At 37.9% G+C, this 16,819-nt stretch overlaps 1 protein-coding gene across 1 annotated transcript in view; it reads left to right on the top strand.

The window, feature by feature from the left end:
• The first annotated feature begins 2,089 nt into the window (after positions 1 to 2,089).
• Positions 2,090 to 16,819, top strand: part of LOC106065192 (centrosomal protein of 170 kDa-like) — a 142,131-nt gene continuing 127,401 nt past the window's right edge. Inside the window, exons 1-3 of the mRNA XM_056024423.1 lie at positions 2,090 to 2,376; positions 9,457 to 9,778; positions 10,424 to 10,628. Coding sequence (XP_055880398.1) covers positions 10,608 to 10,628 — 21 coding nt within the window. The 5' untranslated portion in view covers positions 2,090 to 2,376; positions 9,457 to 9,778; positions 10,424 to 10,607. The remainder of the gene's footprint in view (positions 2,377 to 9,456; positions 9,779 to 10,423; positions 10,629 to 16,819) is intronic.

The following is a 16,819-nucleotide window of genomic DNA, read 5'->3' as shown; positions in this document are numbered from 1 at the left end:
TTTTTTGCGTTTTGTCTGTCAGTCGGTCTGTCCGTCATCTTGATATAAAAAAAAACAACTAAAAGTTATTAAAATTGATTAACCTTTATTTTACGTTTCAAAACATCGCAATAATTTTTAGGTATGAATACAATTGAAAAGTGTATATAATAGATTGTTCCGGATGTTTGTATAAATAGTAAAAGAAAAAGAGAATTTCAGATAAATGTAATACCGTTAATTAAATTTTTTGGATGGTCTCGTATAAAAATTAGATGTACTACAGCCATGCGGAGAGATTTTCATACCTTACTTTGGTGTTTGGATTCTGTTTTCCTTAAAAATCGGAACATAATATTAACGATAATTAGATTTTTTAATGTTTTAGGTAGAAAGTTAAATGTACTGTAAGAGAGTAGTGAGTTAAAATATTTTTCATAAAAATCCCAAAAAACATTATTTCGTAAATGAGAAGATTATTTGTTTATTAATTAGAAGAGAGGAGTTCAAACAATTATTTGTCGTTAGTAGATTTTTAAATAAATTCGGAAATTTCTGGCGACGATTTGTAAGAAACAAAATCCGGAACATTCTTTATCGATTACAAAACTTCTATGTTATGTTTCAGCAAGAAAATTAAATGTCTAAAAAGTAATTTTCAGTAATCAATTCTAGTAAATTACTTTTTTTTTAAAGCCCTGAACAACCTATTGTCGATATTTTTAAAATTTGTTTAAAGATGAAAATACGGAACAATTTGATATTGATAACCAAATTATAGTGACGCATTGTCAAATAATATAAGTGTAATATTAGTAAATTATGCGATTTCAAACAATCATTAGGCATAATTCATGTTTTATAAAACAATATCCGGAACATTTTTACTTTACTTACTTACTTAGGTCCTCCCGCGCCGTTCGGCGCATTGGGCGGCAAGCTGTCTCCATAATGATCTGTCACTGGCAATGTCTGAAGCCTCTTCCCATCTGGTGTCCACTGTTCTGAGGTCCTCCATGAAGGTGTGTCGCCAGGTAATACGAGGACGTCCCTGTTTGCGCTTTCCTCGTTTTGGCTTCCATGTTATCGCTACTCTTGGTGTGCGTAATTCATTTTGACGTAGAACATGTCCCGCAAACCTCATGCGACGCTCAGTCACAACCTCACTAAGTGTTCGACTCCCAGTTCGGCAAAGGATTTCCTTGTTTGAGATCCGGTCTGTGTAACTAACTGTGTAAACTCCGCCATATGCCGGTCCCAAGCCCGGGTGAGAAAGGAGGAGGGTTTGGCGTGGGGCTAGCGACCCCACCCTGTAAAACCACTATTGCTACAGAAACGGCAAACTCGACACAACATTTTTACACTTAATGAAATATAAGTCAGTATAGAGATTTTGATTTAGCATTAATATGCTATTTACATAAAAAACGGAACAACATATTATTGATAATGTGTTTTTGCAACGTTTAAGAATGGAAATTGAATGTAATATAAATTAGAAGAGCAAACACACATTTCTTGGGTTGATTAGTTTTGCAAAAAAAAAAAAAAAATCCGGAACAATCAATTTTTAGATACTTAAAACTATTGAGATGATACAGGAGGTACATTAAAGGGTAAATCAGATTTTCAATAGCTTTTAGAGTTCTAGTTTTTTTTATCTAATCGTGACGGACAGACCGACTAACAGACAAAACGCACAAAAATAATCTTCTTTTATTCGGATGGGGGCACTAAACAAAAAATAAATAAAATCTGATTTTTTAAAAAAGTTTAAGGAATTGGTTTAGCACCTGAACATGTTGCGACGTTACGCTACTGCACGAAAATCGCTGCATAAAAAGTCCATTTAAAAAAATGTGCGTGATATTTACATACAAAGTGCATTATTCGCCTTTATAAACAAACAGAAATGTTTTCTTTTAATTTTAGCAGCTAGTTGACCAGAAAAAACATCTTTAACTATTATTTATATTTGTTGTAAACATTTCCTGTACATTTTAAAAATATATTTGACTTTGTGATACTGAAAATACACATAAAATTGTCAATCTTTGTTAGCATATTGTGACATTGCCTCCCTTACATTTACGTAATTGTTTTAGAATTGGTGTATTTTTATGAAAAAATTGCTTGCATAATTAATTTTATAAATTAAACGGTTTGCTTTTAGAAAACCAAAAGTAGCCGTTGCACCTAAACTTTTCAAGCCGCATTTAATGATGAAATAATATTTTTCATATCTCTTCTAGTTTTTGAGATCTGAGTGTGACAGACGGACAGACGGACATTTTGCACAAACCTAATAGCGGCTTTTTCCCCTTACGGGGGCCGCTAAAAAAAAAAAGTACAGACCTTCATCAACAGATGCCTGAGAAATATCCTAAAAATACACTGGTATGACAACGTAGAAAACACCAAACTGTGGGAGATGAGTGGACAGAAAAATATAGAGATCTTAGAGAGGAAGTGGAGATGGATTGGTCACACCCTTAGAAAAGATACCAGCAACAGAGCTAGGCAGGCCTTAGAGTGGTTTTTAACCTCAAAACTCTTGGGGGGGGGTGTTAAAACTCAAAATCATATGAAATGGGTTTTAAACTTGAAGCCCTCTGGAGGGGTGGGTGTTAAATTCAAAACCCCCCTTGGCAACGCTCATAGAATTTTGTGACTGTAGTTTGCTTTAATTTTATATTAAAGAGGTGCTTTTTAGCTTCAAACCCTGCTTGAGGGGGGTTTTGAACACAAAATCTTCAGGAAGGGGTTTTAACTTAAAAGTCCTCTTTTTTTTTTTTTTTTTTTTTTTTTCTTTTTAAAAACTCAAAACTCTTCTTGGCTATGTTCATAGAATCTAGTAACTGTTGTATGCTTTAGTCTTATATTGAAGAGGGTGTTTTATTGTAAAAAAAAGTTTTGGAGGGGGTTTTAAACTCAAAATCCCCATTTGCTATGGTCATTGTATTTGGTGAATGTAATTTGCATAATGTATTTGCTTTTTAAAAGAGGGGTTTTTAAACTCAAAACCTTCTGGAGGGGGATTTTAAACTGAAAACCCAATTGGCTGCACTAGGGCAAGTAATGGTTTAACAGTTTCCAAATCAGGTTGCTCTCCATATAGTTTTCTGTGTATTGGGGTGTTTTGAGGCCAGTGTCTTGTTTGGGCCTCTTGGTAAAGAATGCAGTTTTGAAGAACATGGTCAGCATTCTCTGGTGACACTCCATATGGGCAGATTTCACTGGTTCCAATTTTGAGCTTCCGGAACATATGTTGTCGCATCCCGAGACATGACGTTAAACTGCGCTCCTCTTTCCTTAGCACTTTTGGAGCTCAAAAGTGCCCTACTTCTTTTCTATCATTGTGTCTGCCTCCTCTTTTCCGCAGTCCGCCTTCATTGATCATCACTCTGTCTCCTTATCTCTAAAATCTCACTACGTCCTTGACCAGTCCGTTTGCCGTGGACAGCGACGGGTAAGGGGGGATAAAGAGATCCTGGTGTTTGAGTGGTGGCTATCTGAGGATAAACCACCACAACACAATACTTTGGCTCCAAGTTCCCCTAGACCTGAGGCCCAGATCGCCCGCTCTGGGTCAACCGGCTGGAGGGTCAATCAGGGAGCTGCTGTATTGGACACATGTCCGATGCAGCAGCTGACTGAGTATAGCACCTGTGTAGCCCTGGCGGGCTCATTCTGGACTTCCGAATGGCCCATCCCCTTGTTGGACTTGATGGCGGGTGGGGAGCACAGGTGCCGAACTAACAAGAATATATATATGGACAAAAAACCCCCCAATAAACTACTTGCTCCAGATTTAAGTCTGGGCAAGAGACACCTTATTGAGGCAAAAAAGAGGAGGCCACAAAAAGGTGTACTACCTGGCCATCATTTTTGGTGGTCAGGTGCACAGAGGAGGGGAAAAGCCTGACAAAGCTGAGCCCATTTCTTATTTATAAGGGACTCAAGTCAGTAGTGGGAGAGCCCAAGAGTGTGTCTAAGCTACACAAGTCAATGGAACTTCTTGTAGAAGTAGATAGCAAGACACACTCTGATGGGCTTTTAAGATGCAGAAGACTCTGTGATCTCCAAGTGGAAGTCATGCCACACAAGAGTCTGAACACCAGCAGAGGTGTAATAAGCTCTAGGGACCTACTGGAATTTTCCGAGAAGGAAATAGTGGAGGGCATTGAAGGAGTCACCCATGCCTGGCGCATTACCAGGCGCAGGGATGGTGAGGAGGTCATAACCGCCACTATTATCCTCACATTCTGAACTAGGACACCGCCAGAGTATGTGAAGGCAGGATACCTACGAGTTCCAGTGAGGCCCTACATACCTAACCCCATGAGGTGCTTCAAGTGCCAGGGTTATGGACACGGCGCTGCAGTCTGCAAGAGGAACACTGTGTGTGCAAGATGTGCTGTAGAGGGTCATGAGGACAAGGGCTGCACAGCCCAGTTCAAATGCCCAAACTGTCACGCTGGCCACTCAGCCTACTCCAAGGACTGCCTGTGTGGAAACAGGAGGTTGCCGTGCAGGAGTACAAGGCAAGAAATGGATGTACCTTCAGCCAGGCAAAATCGGCTGTATTGGCCCTACCCAAGTGCCAATTTGGCTTGACAAAGACCTACGCCCAGGCTGTTGCTAACATAGGAAGATCCATAGCCACACAGATGGACACATTGACCCTACCACCCCCTCCTCCTCCTCCAACTCAGAAGAAAACACCGCCAAAGAACACACCTCTGAAGAAACAAGAAAGCCCTGTTGTCATGCTAAAGAACAGGTTCTCTGTGCTTGCTGATGAGAGCATGGAGACTGAGCAGCATGTCAAAACCAACACTCCGGGAGAACCCGGAGACATCATGTCTGACACAGGTTCTCCTCAGAGAACCCAGCCAGACATCCCAACCTCTACCGAATTAGAGGTTGACCAACTCCCTAAGGGGAGAAATCAAAGCGGAAAGGATGCCCGAGGTGAGGGAGGAGGAAATAACCTTATCTTTAACCAGAGGGATCTCCCCTCTCCAGAGAGAAAGACTTCCCCCAAAAGGGGGTTGTCCTCCTCTCCATCCAAACCCAAGAATAAAAATACCAAGGTCACTGGAATAAAGGGAAACCCCTCCGGGGGCCTCCCAAGGCCAAATAGCTCCAAGTAGGTTATTTAGAATAAGCCATGGATTCCATAATTGTACAGTGGAATTGTAGAGGCCTCAAGGCCAACTATGAGGAAATGCAGCTATTGATGAACTCTGAGATTCCTGTAGCTGTCTGCTTACAGGAAACATTTCTGAAAGATAGCATCAGTTTCCGAAGCTACAGTTCTTACACCAAGAATGTTGAGGATGCAGAGAGATCATCAGGTGGAGTCTGTATCCTTGTGAAGGACAGCATCCCCCATGAGAGGGTAGAACTACAGAGCAGACTACAGGCCGTAGCAGCTAGGATAACCCTTCACAAGGTTATCACTTGCTGCAGCCTGTATCTACCACCAGGCGCTCCATTAAACCCAACAGACATGGAGGAAGGACCTATTGAAACAACTCCCCCGGCCTTATTTAATCCTTGGGGATTTCAATGCCCATAACACCATGTGGGGATCCAACAATACCGACACAAGAGGTCGTATGCTGGAGGATATCTTCCTCCAACATGATTTATGCATACTTAATGATGCATCACCGACCTACTTGCACCCAGGAACTGGATCTCTCACATGCATTGACCTCACCGTATGCGTCCCTGGACTTCTGGACGACTTTAAATGGTCAGTTAGCAATGATCTACGGGGAAGTGATCACTTCCCAATCGTCATTACTAACAATCTCCCTTCATTAGGACGACCTCAGCGGTGGAAACTGAATAAGGCCGATTGGGAACAATTCTAAAAAAGATTCTCTGAGGATATCACAGAAAATATCCTCGATGAACAGAACCCAGTTGATACCTATGCTAGCAAGCTACTTAGTATAGCCTGGAAATCTGTCCCCCTAACCTCTGCAAATCCAAAACGGCATAGCAAACCATGGTTTGATACAGCTTGCAAAAGTGCTATTGGCGATAGGAAAAAATGACTGGCTGCATTTATAAAGTATCCTTCCCAGGATAACCTAAAGCTATTCATGATAGCAAGAGCAAAGGCTAGACAAACCATACGGTCAGCCAAAAGGAATTCCTGGAGAAGTTTTGTCGGCAGTCTGGATGCCAAAACTTCTGCTAGAGCGGTTAGGAAGGCAGTAAGGCGAATCAAAGGGAAAGAAATAAATGCAATTGGGCATTTGAAAATCCAAGGATGAACTGTCACGTCCCCCAGAGAAATAGCTGACTGCCTTGCATCCTCAATAGCAGAAAAATCATCCACTGCTGCACACTACACGCCAGAGTTCCAAAAAGTCAAAACCAGGTAGGAAAGACACCCCATTGATTTCAGGTCAGAGAACAATGAAGACTACAACAAACCGTTCTCGCTTGAGGAACTGAGGGAATCGCTGGACAAGTCACATGACACAGCGCCTGGAGAAGATAAAATCCATTACCAGTTTCTCAAGCACCTTCCCGAACCCTCATTGGCAGTCGTGCTAGGGGTCTATAACTGTTTGTGGCAAAAAGTGCTTTCCCAAACAGCTGGAGGAAAGCCACAGTTATACCGATACCTAAACCGGGAAGAGACGGCTCTGACCCAGCTAACTATCGACCAATAGCACTAACAAGCTGCATCTGCAAAACCATGGAAAGAATGATTAACAGTAGGCTGGTCTGGTACCTTGAGAGGAATAAAGGGATCTTCAACTACCAGTGCGGATTCCGGCAGGGGCGGACAACAACTGACCACCTGGTAAGGCTGGAAGCCTATATTAGAAATGCATTACCCAGAAGAGAACATTTAGTAGATGTATGTCACAACCTGGAAACATGGCATTCTACGTGACCTGGAGCTTATGGGGCTTAAGGGACACCTTCCCCGCTTTGTGGGGGAATTCCTGAAAGACCGAAAATTTCAGGTTCGAGTGGGCAACTCCGCTTCTGACACTCATGACCAGGAAATGGGTGTACCCCAGGGCAGCATTCTGTCAGTCACCCTGTTCAACATTAAAATAAATAGCATCATAAATGCTCTGTCCCCTGGCATAGAGTGCTCTTTGTATGTTGATGACTTTGTCATTTTTACTTATGGGAAAAACATGAACACCTTAGAAAGAAAATTACAGTTATGTTTAAACAAAATTCAAAATTGGGAAAACGATAATGGTTTTAAATTTTCGGACTCCAAAACAGTTAGTATGCATTTTTGTAATTTAAGGGGACTCCACCCAGACCCTGAACTATTTATACACAAAAAGAAGATCCCTGTCGTGAAAACTACAACATTTTTAGGCCTCACCTTAGATTCCAAATTTAATTTTCTCCCCCACATTAAGGAACTTAGGAAGAAATGCCAAAAGTCATTAAACATACTTAGAGTACTCAGCCATACGGACTGGGGAGATGACAGAGATACCTTGCTGCTGCTATATCGGAGTCTAATTCGATCCAAGCTAGACTACGGATCCATAAAATACTGGAACCAATACAAAATGCTGCCCTGCGTCTCTGTCTCGGCGCGCTTCGTACATCACCTATCCCAAGTCTTCATGTGGAGGCTGGAGAACTCCCCATTGATATAAGAGTGAAAAAGCTTGCAATGCAAGTCAAGCTAAAATCCAACCCTACGAACCCTGCTTTCGACTCCATATTTAACCCCACAGAGGTAGAATTATACAATCGAAGGCCTAACGTCATACAGCCGTTGGGCCTTCGAATGAGAGAACCCATCCAAAATTTAACCCCACCCATTGACCAAATCTCTAAAATAGAAACCCCCCAGAATCCTCCTTGGTTAATGAATAAACCCAAATTAAATTTATCCCTCCTTGATTTCAAAAAAGAAAATACAGACCCAAGCATACTACAAGTCCACTTTAGGGAACTGCAGGAGAGCTACGGAGATTGTGGCACCATCTACACAGACGGATCCAAAATAGATGGAAAGGTCGCGTGTGCCTGCTCCTTTCGGAACAAAACAATCTCCCGTAGACTCCCCGATGGCTGCTCCATCTTTACGGCCGAATTGCATGCAATATCGCTTGCACTTATGGCCATTAAAGCATCAGAGAGGAGGAAATTTATAATCTGCTCCGACTACAAATCTGCATTGGGGTGGATGAGGACTGACATCCCATTAGTTCATAAGAGCCTGAAGCTGTTGGACCAAATAACAGCCGACCATCTGGGTCCCCTCCCATGTTGGCATTGAGGGAAACGAAGTTGCAGACAGAGAAGCAAAGAGAGCCCTAAATCATGCGGTGTCAGGAACCCAAATTCCCTGCTCGGACCTGAGACAAAGTATTGCCTCTGCCACCCATTGAGAGTGGCAGAACCGATGAGAGGCTGAGACTCACAATAAACTCAGGCAGATTGTGGCGGATGTCAGGTGGCGGCCCACATCTAAGTTGTCTGACAAGGCGTGGTAGCACAACCATGTCCAGACTTAGGATTGGCCACACCTAAATCACGCACTCTTTTGTGCTGAAGAGAGACGAGCCCCCACTTTTTGAGTACTGTGACTCTCGCCTCACCATGGAACATATCCTCGTTGATTGCCCCAGATACCAGGATGTCAGGGAGAAATATTTTAGAGCCACTAACTTAAAAACACTATTTGATAATGTCGACTCTGGGATGGTACTGGGCTTTATCCGGGAAGTGGGGATTTCTACGAAGATCTGATGTATGAATTTGTGAACATGTACTATTTACATTAGATTTTTATCAAATAATTACATTTTTACCACCTTTACTATTTTAACTGTGAATAGACCTTGATTTTAATGATATGACTGTATAGAATTTGGCCCTTGTTGTTTAGAGAGAGAGTAGTCCTTAAAGGTCTGCAGGCACGACATGGCCTAAATTGTGCCGATGTGCCTAAAATCAAAATCAAATCAAATATATATTGTCTCATTCTGTTGTGTCCGGTCCTGAGTCGAAAGATTAGATGTTGATCTTGTCGAGATTGCTTTTAATAGGCACCTACTAGTTAATTATTCAAGTAGTTCCTGGAACACCTATTTAGGCTTTGCAGAACACTGATATGGCAATATGGTTATCAGCGGTGTAGCATTTGTACAGTTAGTCATACATGTTGCAAATTGTACAGCATTGGCTGCTATTTATTGGAATTAAATTGTTACGTTATTTTGGTGTTGTCAAGTTCTTTGAGTTGATACTGTCATGTGGTGCAGTTTGTAGAGAAACTGGATAGTGAGAATTGTTACAATATTTATTGTAGTATGTACAGAAAAAATTTCTACATTCTAAATTTTCTACATTAAATATAATTGCATTTTTTTCCCCATAAATGGTTTACTAATAGATAGTGTATATCAGCTTCATAAGCATGAAAGTCTTCAAAATGAACTGATAATTTTTTTTGTCTCACAGGATTTATTGGCTAGCAACTCAACTTCTTGAAACTTTCTGGTACCAACTTTACAAAACTCCAAATGAATTACTCTCTTCTTAGCATCGTGAGGATTTATTAGATCAAGTTTCAGTTCAAAAGCTTTCACCAAAGTATAAGTTTCTAGGAGTAATTAACTTTTACCTTGAAGTTTAACACACAGTTGAGTGTTGAAATTGATGTGGATTTATACTATCTCTTTCCAAGAAGTTCACTGAATCAGTAACTAATGCATTATAATGTTCCATCTAATTATGTTACAATAAAGTGCTTGCTGATGGATGATACAGTCTAATACCATAGGTGGGTCTATTTAAATTGTGACAACTGATATGATCAAAAAGCCCATTGCGGTGGCCACGTGTATTGATAGTATCTTTAGTAGTGTCTGACAAATATCTCTTGCGAAACTTAATGTTCAATATCTTTTCCTATAGATGTTATTTACCTAATGACAAATCCAGCTAGTTCTTCGCATGTTTCTAAGCTACTAATATAAACAGCTCTGCAGTGTCGTAGAAAAAAATCAATCCTTATTTCATTAAAAGTTATTTCTTTCTCTGTAACTTTTCATATTTAAAAGTCTTATTATGTATAGTACTAATAGTCATTATTCAAATAATTAAGCATTATTTGGACTTTTGATAGCAGTCTGTTTTCAGCAAAGAATATAATTAAAAAAATTACTTTTTATAATATTGGTTGGACTATCTCATTTATAATTATTAAAACAAGTAAGTAAATTATCAGTTAATTATTCTTTTTTAAAAAAATATTTGACAAAATAGTATGATCATTTTTATTTTTTGCAGAGGGTTGCTGGGTGATATGGAAATATCCGCTTACTTTTTACTTACTCCCTGATATATGGGATTCATACTTTACAATTATTTGTAAAAGACACTAATGAAATCTAACTTTTTCAAAATTTTCTACTTATTAATCTAGCGCAACACTTGGATAAAAAAATTGGCCTTAACTAAATTTAAGGTGATAGGACCACTCAAGATGAACTGTCTTTGGCTGATCAATAAGATTATTTTGTGACCTTATTGGAATGAATTACGATTCTATTGACATTATAATATAGTATCAGTATCAGAGTATCAGCCAGGATCCAAGGTACTGTAGTATGGAGAACAGACTGAACAGGGTAAGTACTTAAAAAAAAAATGTTTCTGTAATCCTATCGGTGTAGGGTAGGGCATGGTGGCTCAGAGGTAAAGTGCTTAGCTTCTGCACCAAGGGTCTCTGGTTTGAATCTTTGGAAAGGCTGGGATTTTGAACTTTGGGATTTTTAGGACACCACTGAGTCTAATGGGTACCCGACCCGAAAGTAAAGGCTTTCGCAAAAGAAACAGATAAACTTTACATAATCTGCCCTATAGATTGCTGGGTCTAAAAGGGTACTTCACTTTTTTTTTTTTTTTTAAACTGTGGGAGGGAAACCACTGATGACCCTTAAGTAACTTCTAGCCATATGCCTAGATACTCTGCTTTTCTTACGGATTTATGAATAATAATAATAGATTTAATCCTAGATTTCATCAACTCATTAAATGGATACTACTACTTCTAATTGTTAGTTTCTGCAAGTCCCATAGATGATTATTTCTTTCTGAAATTGTAATAAATCGTGTTGTTACACAGCACTATTTTATATGTGAAATTTCAGCATGATAGCATAATGAAAAGTTGTCAAAATAGATAAATTCTAATTTTTCAAATGTGAGCTAATAGTAGCTAATTTAAAATGTTTCATTAACTCAGTTCTTAGTTGAATTGTTTGGCTATTTCTAACCAAGAAGGGGTTAATGTTGTTGAGTTTGTTCCTCTTATTTCTTCTTATACACAGCTCAAAATTGTACTTTGAGGCACTTATTTGCTACTCCTCTTTACAGTTATCTTATAATAATTAATCTTTATTACATTCCGACCCTTCATTCTTTCAGACTTTTTTTGTAACCTAGAATAGGTTCTTCCTGGAGTTAGTGGAAAGACAGTAGACACTCGTCCTTGCCAGCAAACTACAGTCACCAAATTCTATGAGCGTAGCCAAAGGGGGGGGGGTGTTTCAAATTTGGACCCCCCTCTCCCCACCCTAACTACGCCACTGACAAAACCCCTCTTTGACTTTAGTGACTGTAGTTTGCTAAAGACTTTTTCTTGAAAAAGGAAATTTTATCGTCAAACCCATCTGTTGTAAACTCTAAACCATCTGGACGGGGGTTTTAAACTCAAAAACCCTGTAGCTACATTCATAGAATTTGGTGACTGTAGTTAATTGGTTAAGTTAAATATGAAGATGAGTTTTTAAACCTCAAAACCCTCTGGGGGGGAGATTTTAAATTCAAAACCTTCTGGAAGGGGTTTTAAATTCTAAAGTCCCCTTGACTACGCTCATATAATTTTGTCTGTAGTTTGCTTTTGTTTTATATTGAAGAGGGTTTTTTTTAACCTCAAAACCTGGTGAAGGAGGGTCTTAAACTTTAAACGTCCTGGAAGGATTTTTAACTTAAAGGGGGTTTTAAACTTAGAACGCTTCTTAGCTACGCTCATAGAATCTGCTGACTTTGTTTACTTTAGTCTTATAATGAAGAAGAGGTTTTTAAAATAAAATAAAAAACTCGTTTGCTTTAATTTTTCTTATAGAAGTCGGTGGTTAACTTCAAAACCCCCTGAAGGGGGATTTTAAAGTAAAAAAACCCATTTGGCTGCGCTGTTGCAAGTGATAGTTTAACATTCAAATATCATCTACAGTAAACAAAAAATTAGAGTAAAAAAAAAACAGTTACAATTTTCCACCCCCTTACGGGGGTGGGGGTTTCATTTCCGGGAAGGGGTAAACCCCGAACACCTCCCTCACCGGCTACGCCCATGCTGCATTAGTTACATGGAATCCATTTAGCCTGTATATTAAATTTGGTGGTTGTAATAATTTATTATAGATCTATGTAAATTGATAAATTTAATATGGCCCTATCAAATAGTGTGAGGGTCATAATTTTTTAATTTTCTCTACTAATGAAGAAATTTAATTAAAGGCCTACCATGGCTCATGTTTGTATCAGTGTTTTTGGACATAGGCTCTTTTTTTTCATTGTTGTAGACACATTTCTTTCTTGTCATCGAGAACAAACTAGAAAGGACCGTCCAGTTAGAATGACAGATTTGATCTCTGATTTTAGTACTTAAGATTTAAAGCTCTAAGAGTCACCTGCTCGCCCTTGGAATTGACAGCCGATTTAAATGAAAATTTATTCCAATTTTAACGGCACACCTCATCCGACCCTCTAACAGCCTATTACTATTCACCTGTCCGACACGCCATGTTGCACAGCTGGCTCTCCTGTTGTGTGAATACTAGACGTATGTCATAAACTTAACATGTCATCCTTGCCTTTATGCCCGGTGGACAAGCTGCTGAGGAAACAATAAGATAGTGGAGTTTGATAGGGTTCCCGGACAAAGCTTGGACATGGAAATAGAAATGGACTTCCCTACAGAGATAGACACGTTTTTGTTTTGCAAGGGACATCGTCACCACAGGAATGTGAGTGTGAGACTCTGTTACTGTTGACATTTGAAGCTGTGGCTGGTTTGTAAGGGCAACAGGATTGGGTTAGCGGTCCACAGCAGACTGATTATGGTACGTACACATTGTATTGGAAAGACAGACTGAATATACACGTACCGGTAACTTGCATGTGTGTGAGTCCATGACTAATGGCACTGTAGCACACATCTAGTCAATATTACTGAAAACTTGCGGGACAGGGATTCTAATAGTGATGGAGTGCGAACTTTATGTGAATGGAAATGTATTCATAACACATCTGTTGTACAAGACCTCGCTGTCAGGCAATCCGGAGAAATATTATAACTTGGTCTGTCGAGATCAGACAATGTCAGTAATGTAATAATATGAACATGTCTGCGTCAGAGCCATCTTAATGTATGTAGTTGAATGAATATCTCTTTGTTAGAGCCATCTGAATGTATGTAGTTGAATGAATATCTCTGTCAGAGCCATCTGAATGTATGTAGTTGAATGAATATCTCTCTGTCAGAGCCATCTGAATGCATGTAGTTGAATGAATATCTCTGTGTCAGAGCCATCTGAATGTATGTAGTTGAATGAATATCTCTGTCAGAGCCATCTGAATGTATGTAGTTGAATGAATATCTCTGTGTCAGACCCATCTGAATGTATGTAGTTGAATGAATATCTCTGTCAGAGCCATCTGAATGTATGTAGTTGAATGAATATCTCTGTCAGAGCCATCTGAATGTATGTAGTTGAATGAATATCTCTGTGTCAGAGCCATCTGAATGTATGTAGTTGAATGAATATCTCTGTGTCAGAGCCATCTCAATGTATGTAGTTGAATGAATATCTGTGTCAGAGCCATCTGAATGTATGTAGTTGAATGAATATCCCTAAGATGACTACATCTAATTGTTTATCCAAAATCACACTTAAAACTTTTATCAAATAATTCAAGTTAAAAATTACTTTCGATGCAAAACATTATTTTGGACGGGTCCACTGCTAAGATTTGTTTATGTAGCCTATTAAGAATCTTATCATTTAATAAGATTACAAAGAGAGTTTGTGTGGCAACACAAACTCAGAGGCGGCCCCCGTGGGAGACGGATCCCTGTCGGATCCGCATGTTCGCAAGGAATATTCAAGACGTGATTTTGTTTTTATTGTTAAAAGTAATAATGTTTCAAAGATTCATTTGGCGTTAAAAAAATAATTTTTTAATGTAAAATCTCCCGCTGGTCGTCGGAGGATGGCATCGAGCAGGGTATGAAACCGAGACCGTAGAGATAATCAGTCCTGCGCGCTAACCGCACGACCAGGCATTGCTCTTAACCTAATGACAAACTGGTTACAAACTAATAGCCTATTACCTAACTTTCACTTCTAATTTAGCACTCTCAATATCTATATCTACTAGATATATAATATATATTTGGGATAATGTAGATGTAATTTAGATTAGATTTATGTAAAACAAAAACACACTAGATAATCAATTTATAGACTAATCACAATATTAAATTTTAAAATAAGTAGATTAGTTTTAGTATTTTATAACATTGCAATATTGACATATTGACAATCTAGACTTAAGAAAATAAAAATCTACACTTAAAGTCTAGAAATTAAAATTATAGATCTTGATCTAGTCTAAATCATGACTATCTGGTACTGCGGTTTGCGAGCTGGACTGTCGTTTGGATTCATCGATGGTCCCAGGTTCAAACCCTGCCCGCTCCCATCCACCGTCGTCCTGCGGGAGGTTTGGACTACAACTCTGAAGGAACATCCGAAACATGTAAAACAACAAACATTCTAAACTAGACCAAGAAATTCTAGATCTAGATTCTACAATGATTTTAACTAGAACTTAAATCTAAATCTAGTTTTAAAAATCTAGCTCTAGTGTAAAAAAAAATATCTAGATCTAGTGTAAAAAGTCTAGCTCTAGTGTAAAAAAAAATCTAGATCTAGTATAAAAAAACTAGATTAGATCTAAATCTAGCTATTATGTTTTTTTTTAAATGCGAGTCACATTACGAGGTTTAATGAACATTACTATACCGAGTTGTTTTAGCATTTCATTTAAAGAATTTATTCCATATGACGTCAAAGGAAAAAATCCACTATGTCACACGGCCTAGTTAGACTAAAATATGTCATCTATACGAGCAGCTTGTTGAGGGTTTATAGACATTGGTGCACCGAGTGAGATCTTTAAGCATTTCATTTAAAGAATTAACTCCATATGACGTCAAAGGAAAAAAAATCCATTACGTCACACGTCCTAGTTAGACTAAAAAATGTCTTCTATTTGAGCAGCTTCTCGAGGGTTCTTAGACATTGGTGCACCGAGTGATTTCTTTTAGCATTTCATTTAAGAATATGACATCAAAGGAAAAAAAAACACTACGTCACACGGCCTAGTTAGACTAAAAAATGTCATCTATACGAGCAGCTTGTCGAGTGTTCATAGACATTGGTGCATCGAGTGAGATCTGTAAGCATTTCATTTAAAGAATTAACTCCATATGACGTCAAAGAAAAAAAATTCCATTACGTCACACGTCCTAGTTAGGCTAAAAAATGTCTTCTATACGAGCAGCTTCTCGAGGGTTCATAGACATTGGTGCACCGAGTGATTTCTTTTAGCCTTTCATTTGATGGGTTAGTTAGACTAAATATGTATATAACATATATATAAAAGGATTAAAGACGCTTTTTTTGTTTGGATTGTCAGTCTGTCTGTCCGTCATGTTAATAGCGAGAAAAAAAAAGACTAAAAGCTATTGAAAATCTGATTAAAATTTCATTTCTCTTCTGAAACATCACAATAGTTTTAAGTTTCTATAATAGATGTTTATATATTTATAGTGAGAGAAAATAAGAATTACAGATTAATCAAATACCGTTAATTAAATTTGTGGGATGGTCTGTTATGAAAATTAGATGTACCATAGCCTTATGGAGATTTTTTCAAACCATACTTTGGTGTTAGGAAGTTGTTTTCCTTAAAAATTGGAACATATTATTAACGATAATTAGATTTTCTAACGTTTTCGCTAAAAAGTTAAATGTAGTGTAGGAGAGAAGTGCGATTTTACATAAATAGATTTAAAATATTTTTCATAAAAAATCCGGAACAACCAATTTTCGTAAATGAGAAAATTATTTGTTTTATTTATTAGAAGAGGGATTTCAAACATTTATTAGCGTTATTAGATTTTTCATATAAAATTCGGATCATTTTTGACGACGATTTGTAAGAAAATTAAAGTAATGTAGGTCGATTTCTTTTTCGAAACAAAATCCGGAACATTTTATACCGATTAAACAACTTTTATTATGTTTCGGCAAGAAAATTAACTGTAAAATAAGTCTAAAAAGTGATTTTCAATAATCGTTTCTAGTAAATTACTTTCTTATTTTAAAATCCTTAACAACCTATTGTCGATATTTTTGAAAAAATAAAGTCATTTAACATAAATTTGTTCTAAGTTAAAAATTCGGAACAATTGATATTGATAAATAAACTATAGTGACGTAGTATCAAAGAATATAAGTTTAATATTGATCAATTATGCGATTTCAAGCAATCATTTGACATAATTTATATTTTATAAAAGAATATCGGGAACAACTTTATAGTTAATGAAATATAAATCAGTATAGATATTTTTATTTAGCATTTATATGCTATTTACTTATTTACATTAAAAACCGGAACAATGTATTAAAGATCATGTGTTTATTGCAACGTTTAAGCATGGAAATAAAATCTAATACAAGTTAGA

Source organism: Biomphalaria glabrata, chromosome 3 (genome assembly GCF_947242115.1).
Source record: "Biomphalaria glabrata chromosome 3, xgBioGlab47.1, whole genome shotgun sequence".
Lineage (NCBI taxonomy): Eukaryota > Metazoa > Mollusca > Gastropoda > Planorbidae > Biomphalaria > Biomphalaria glabrata.
Note: the sequence above shows the minus strand (reverse complement) of the source record. Positions and strands in the feature narration are given on the sequence as shown.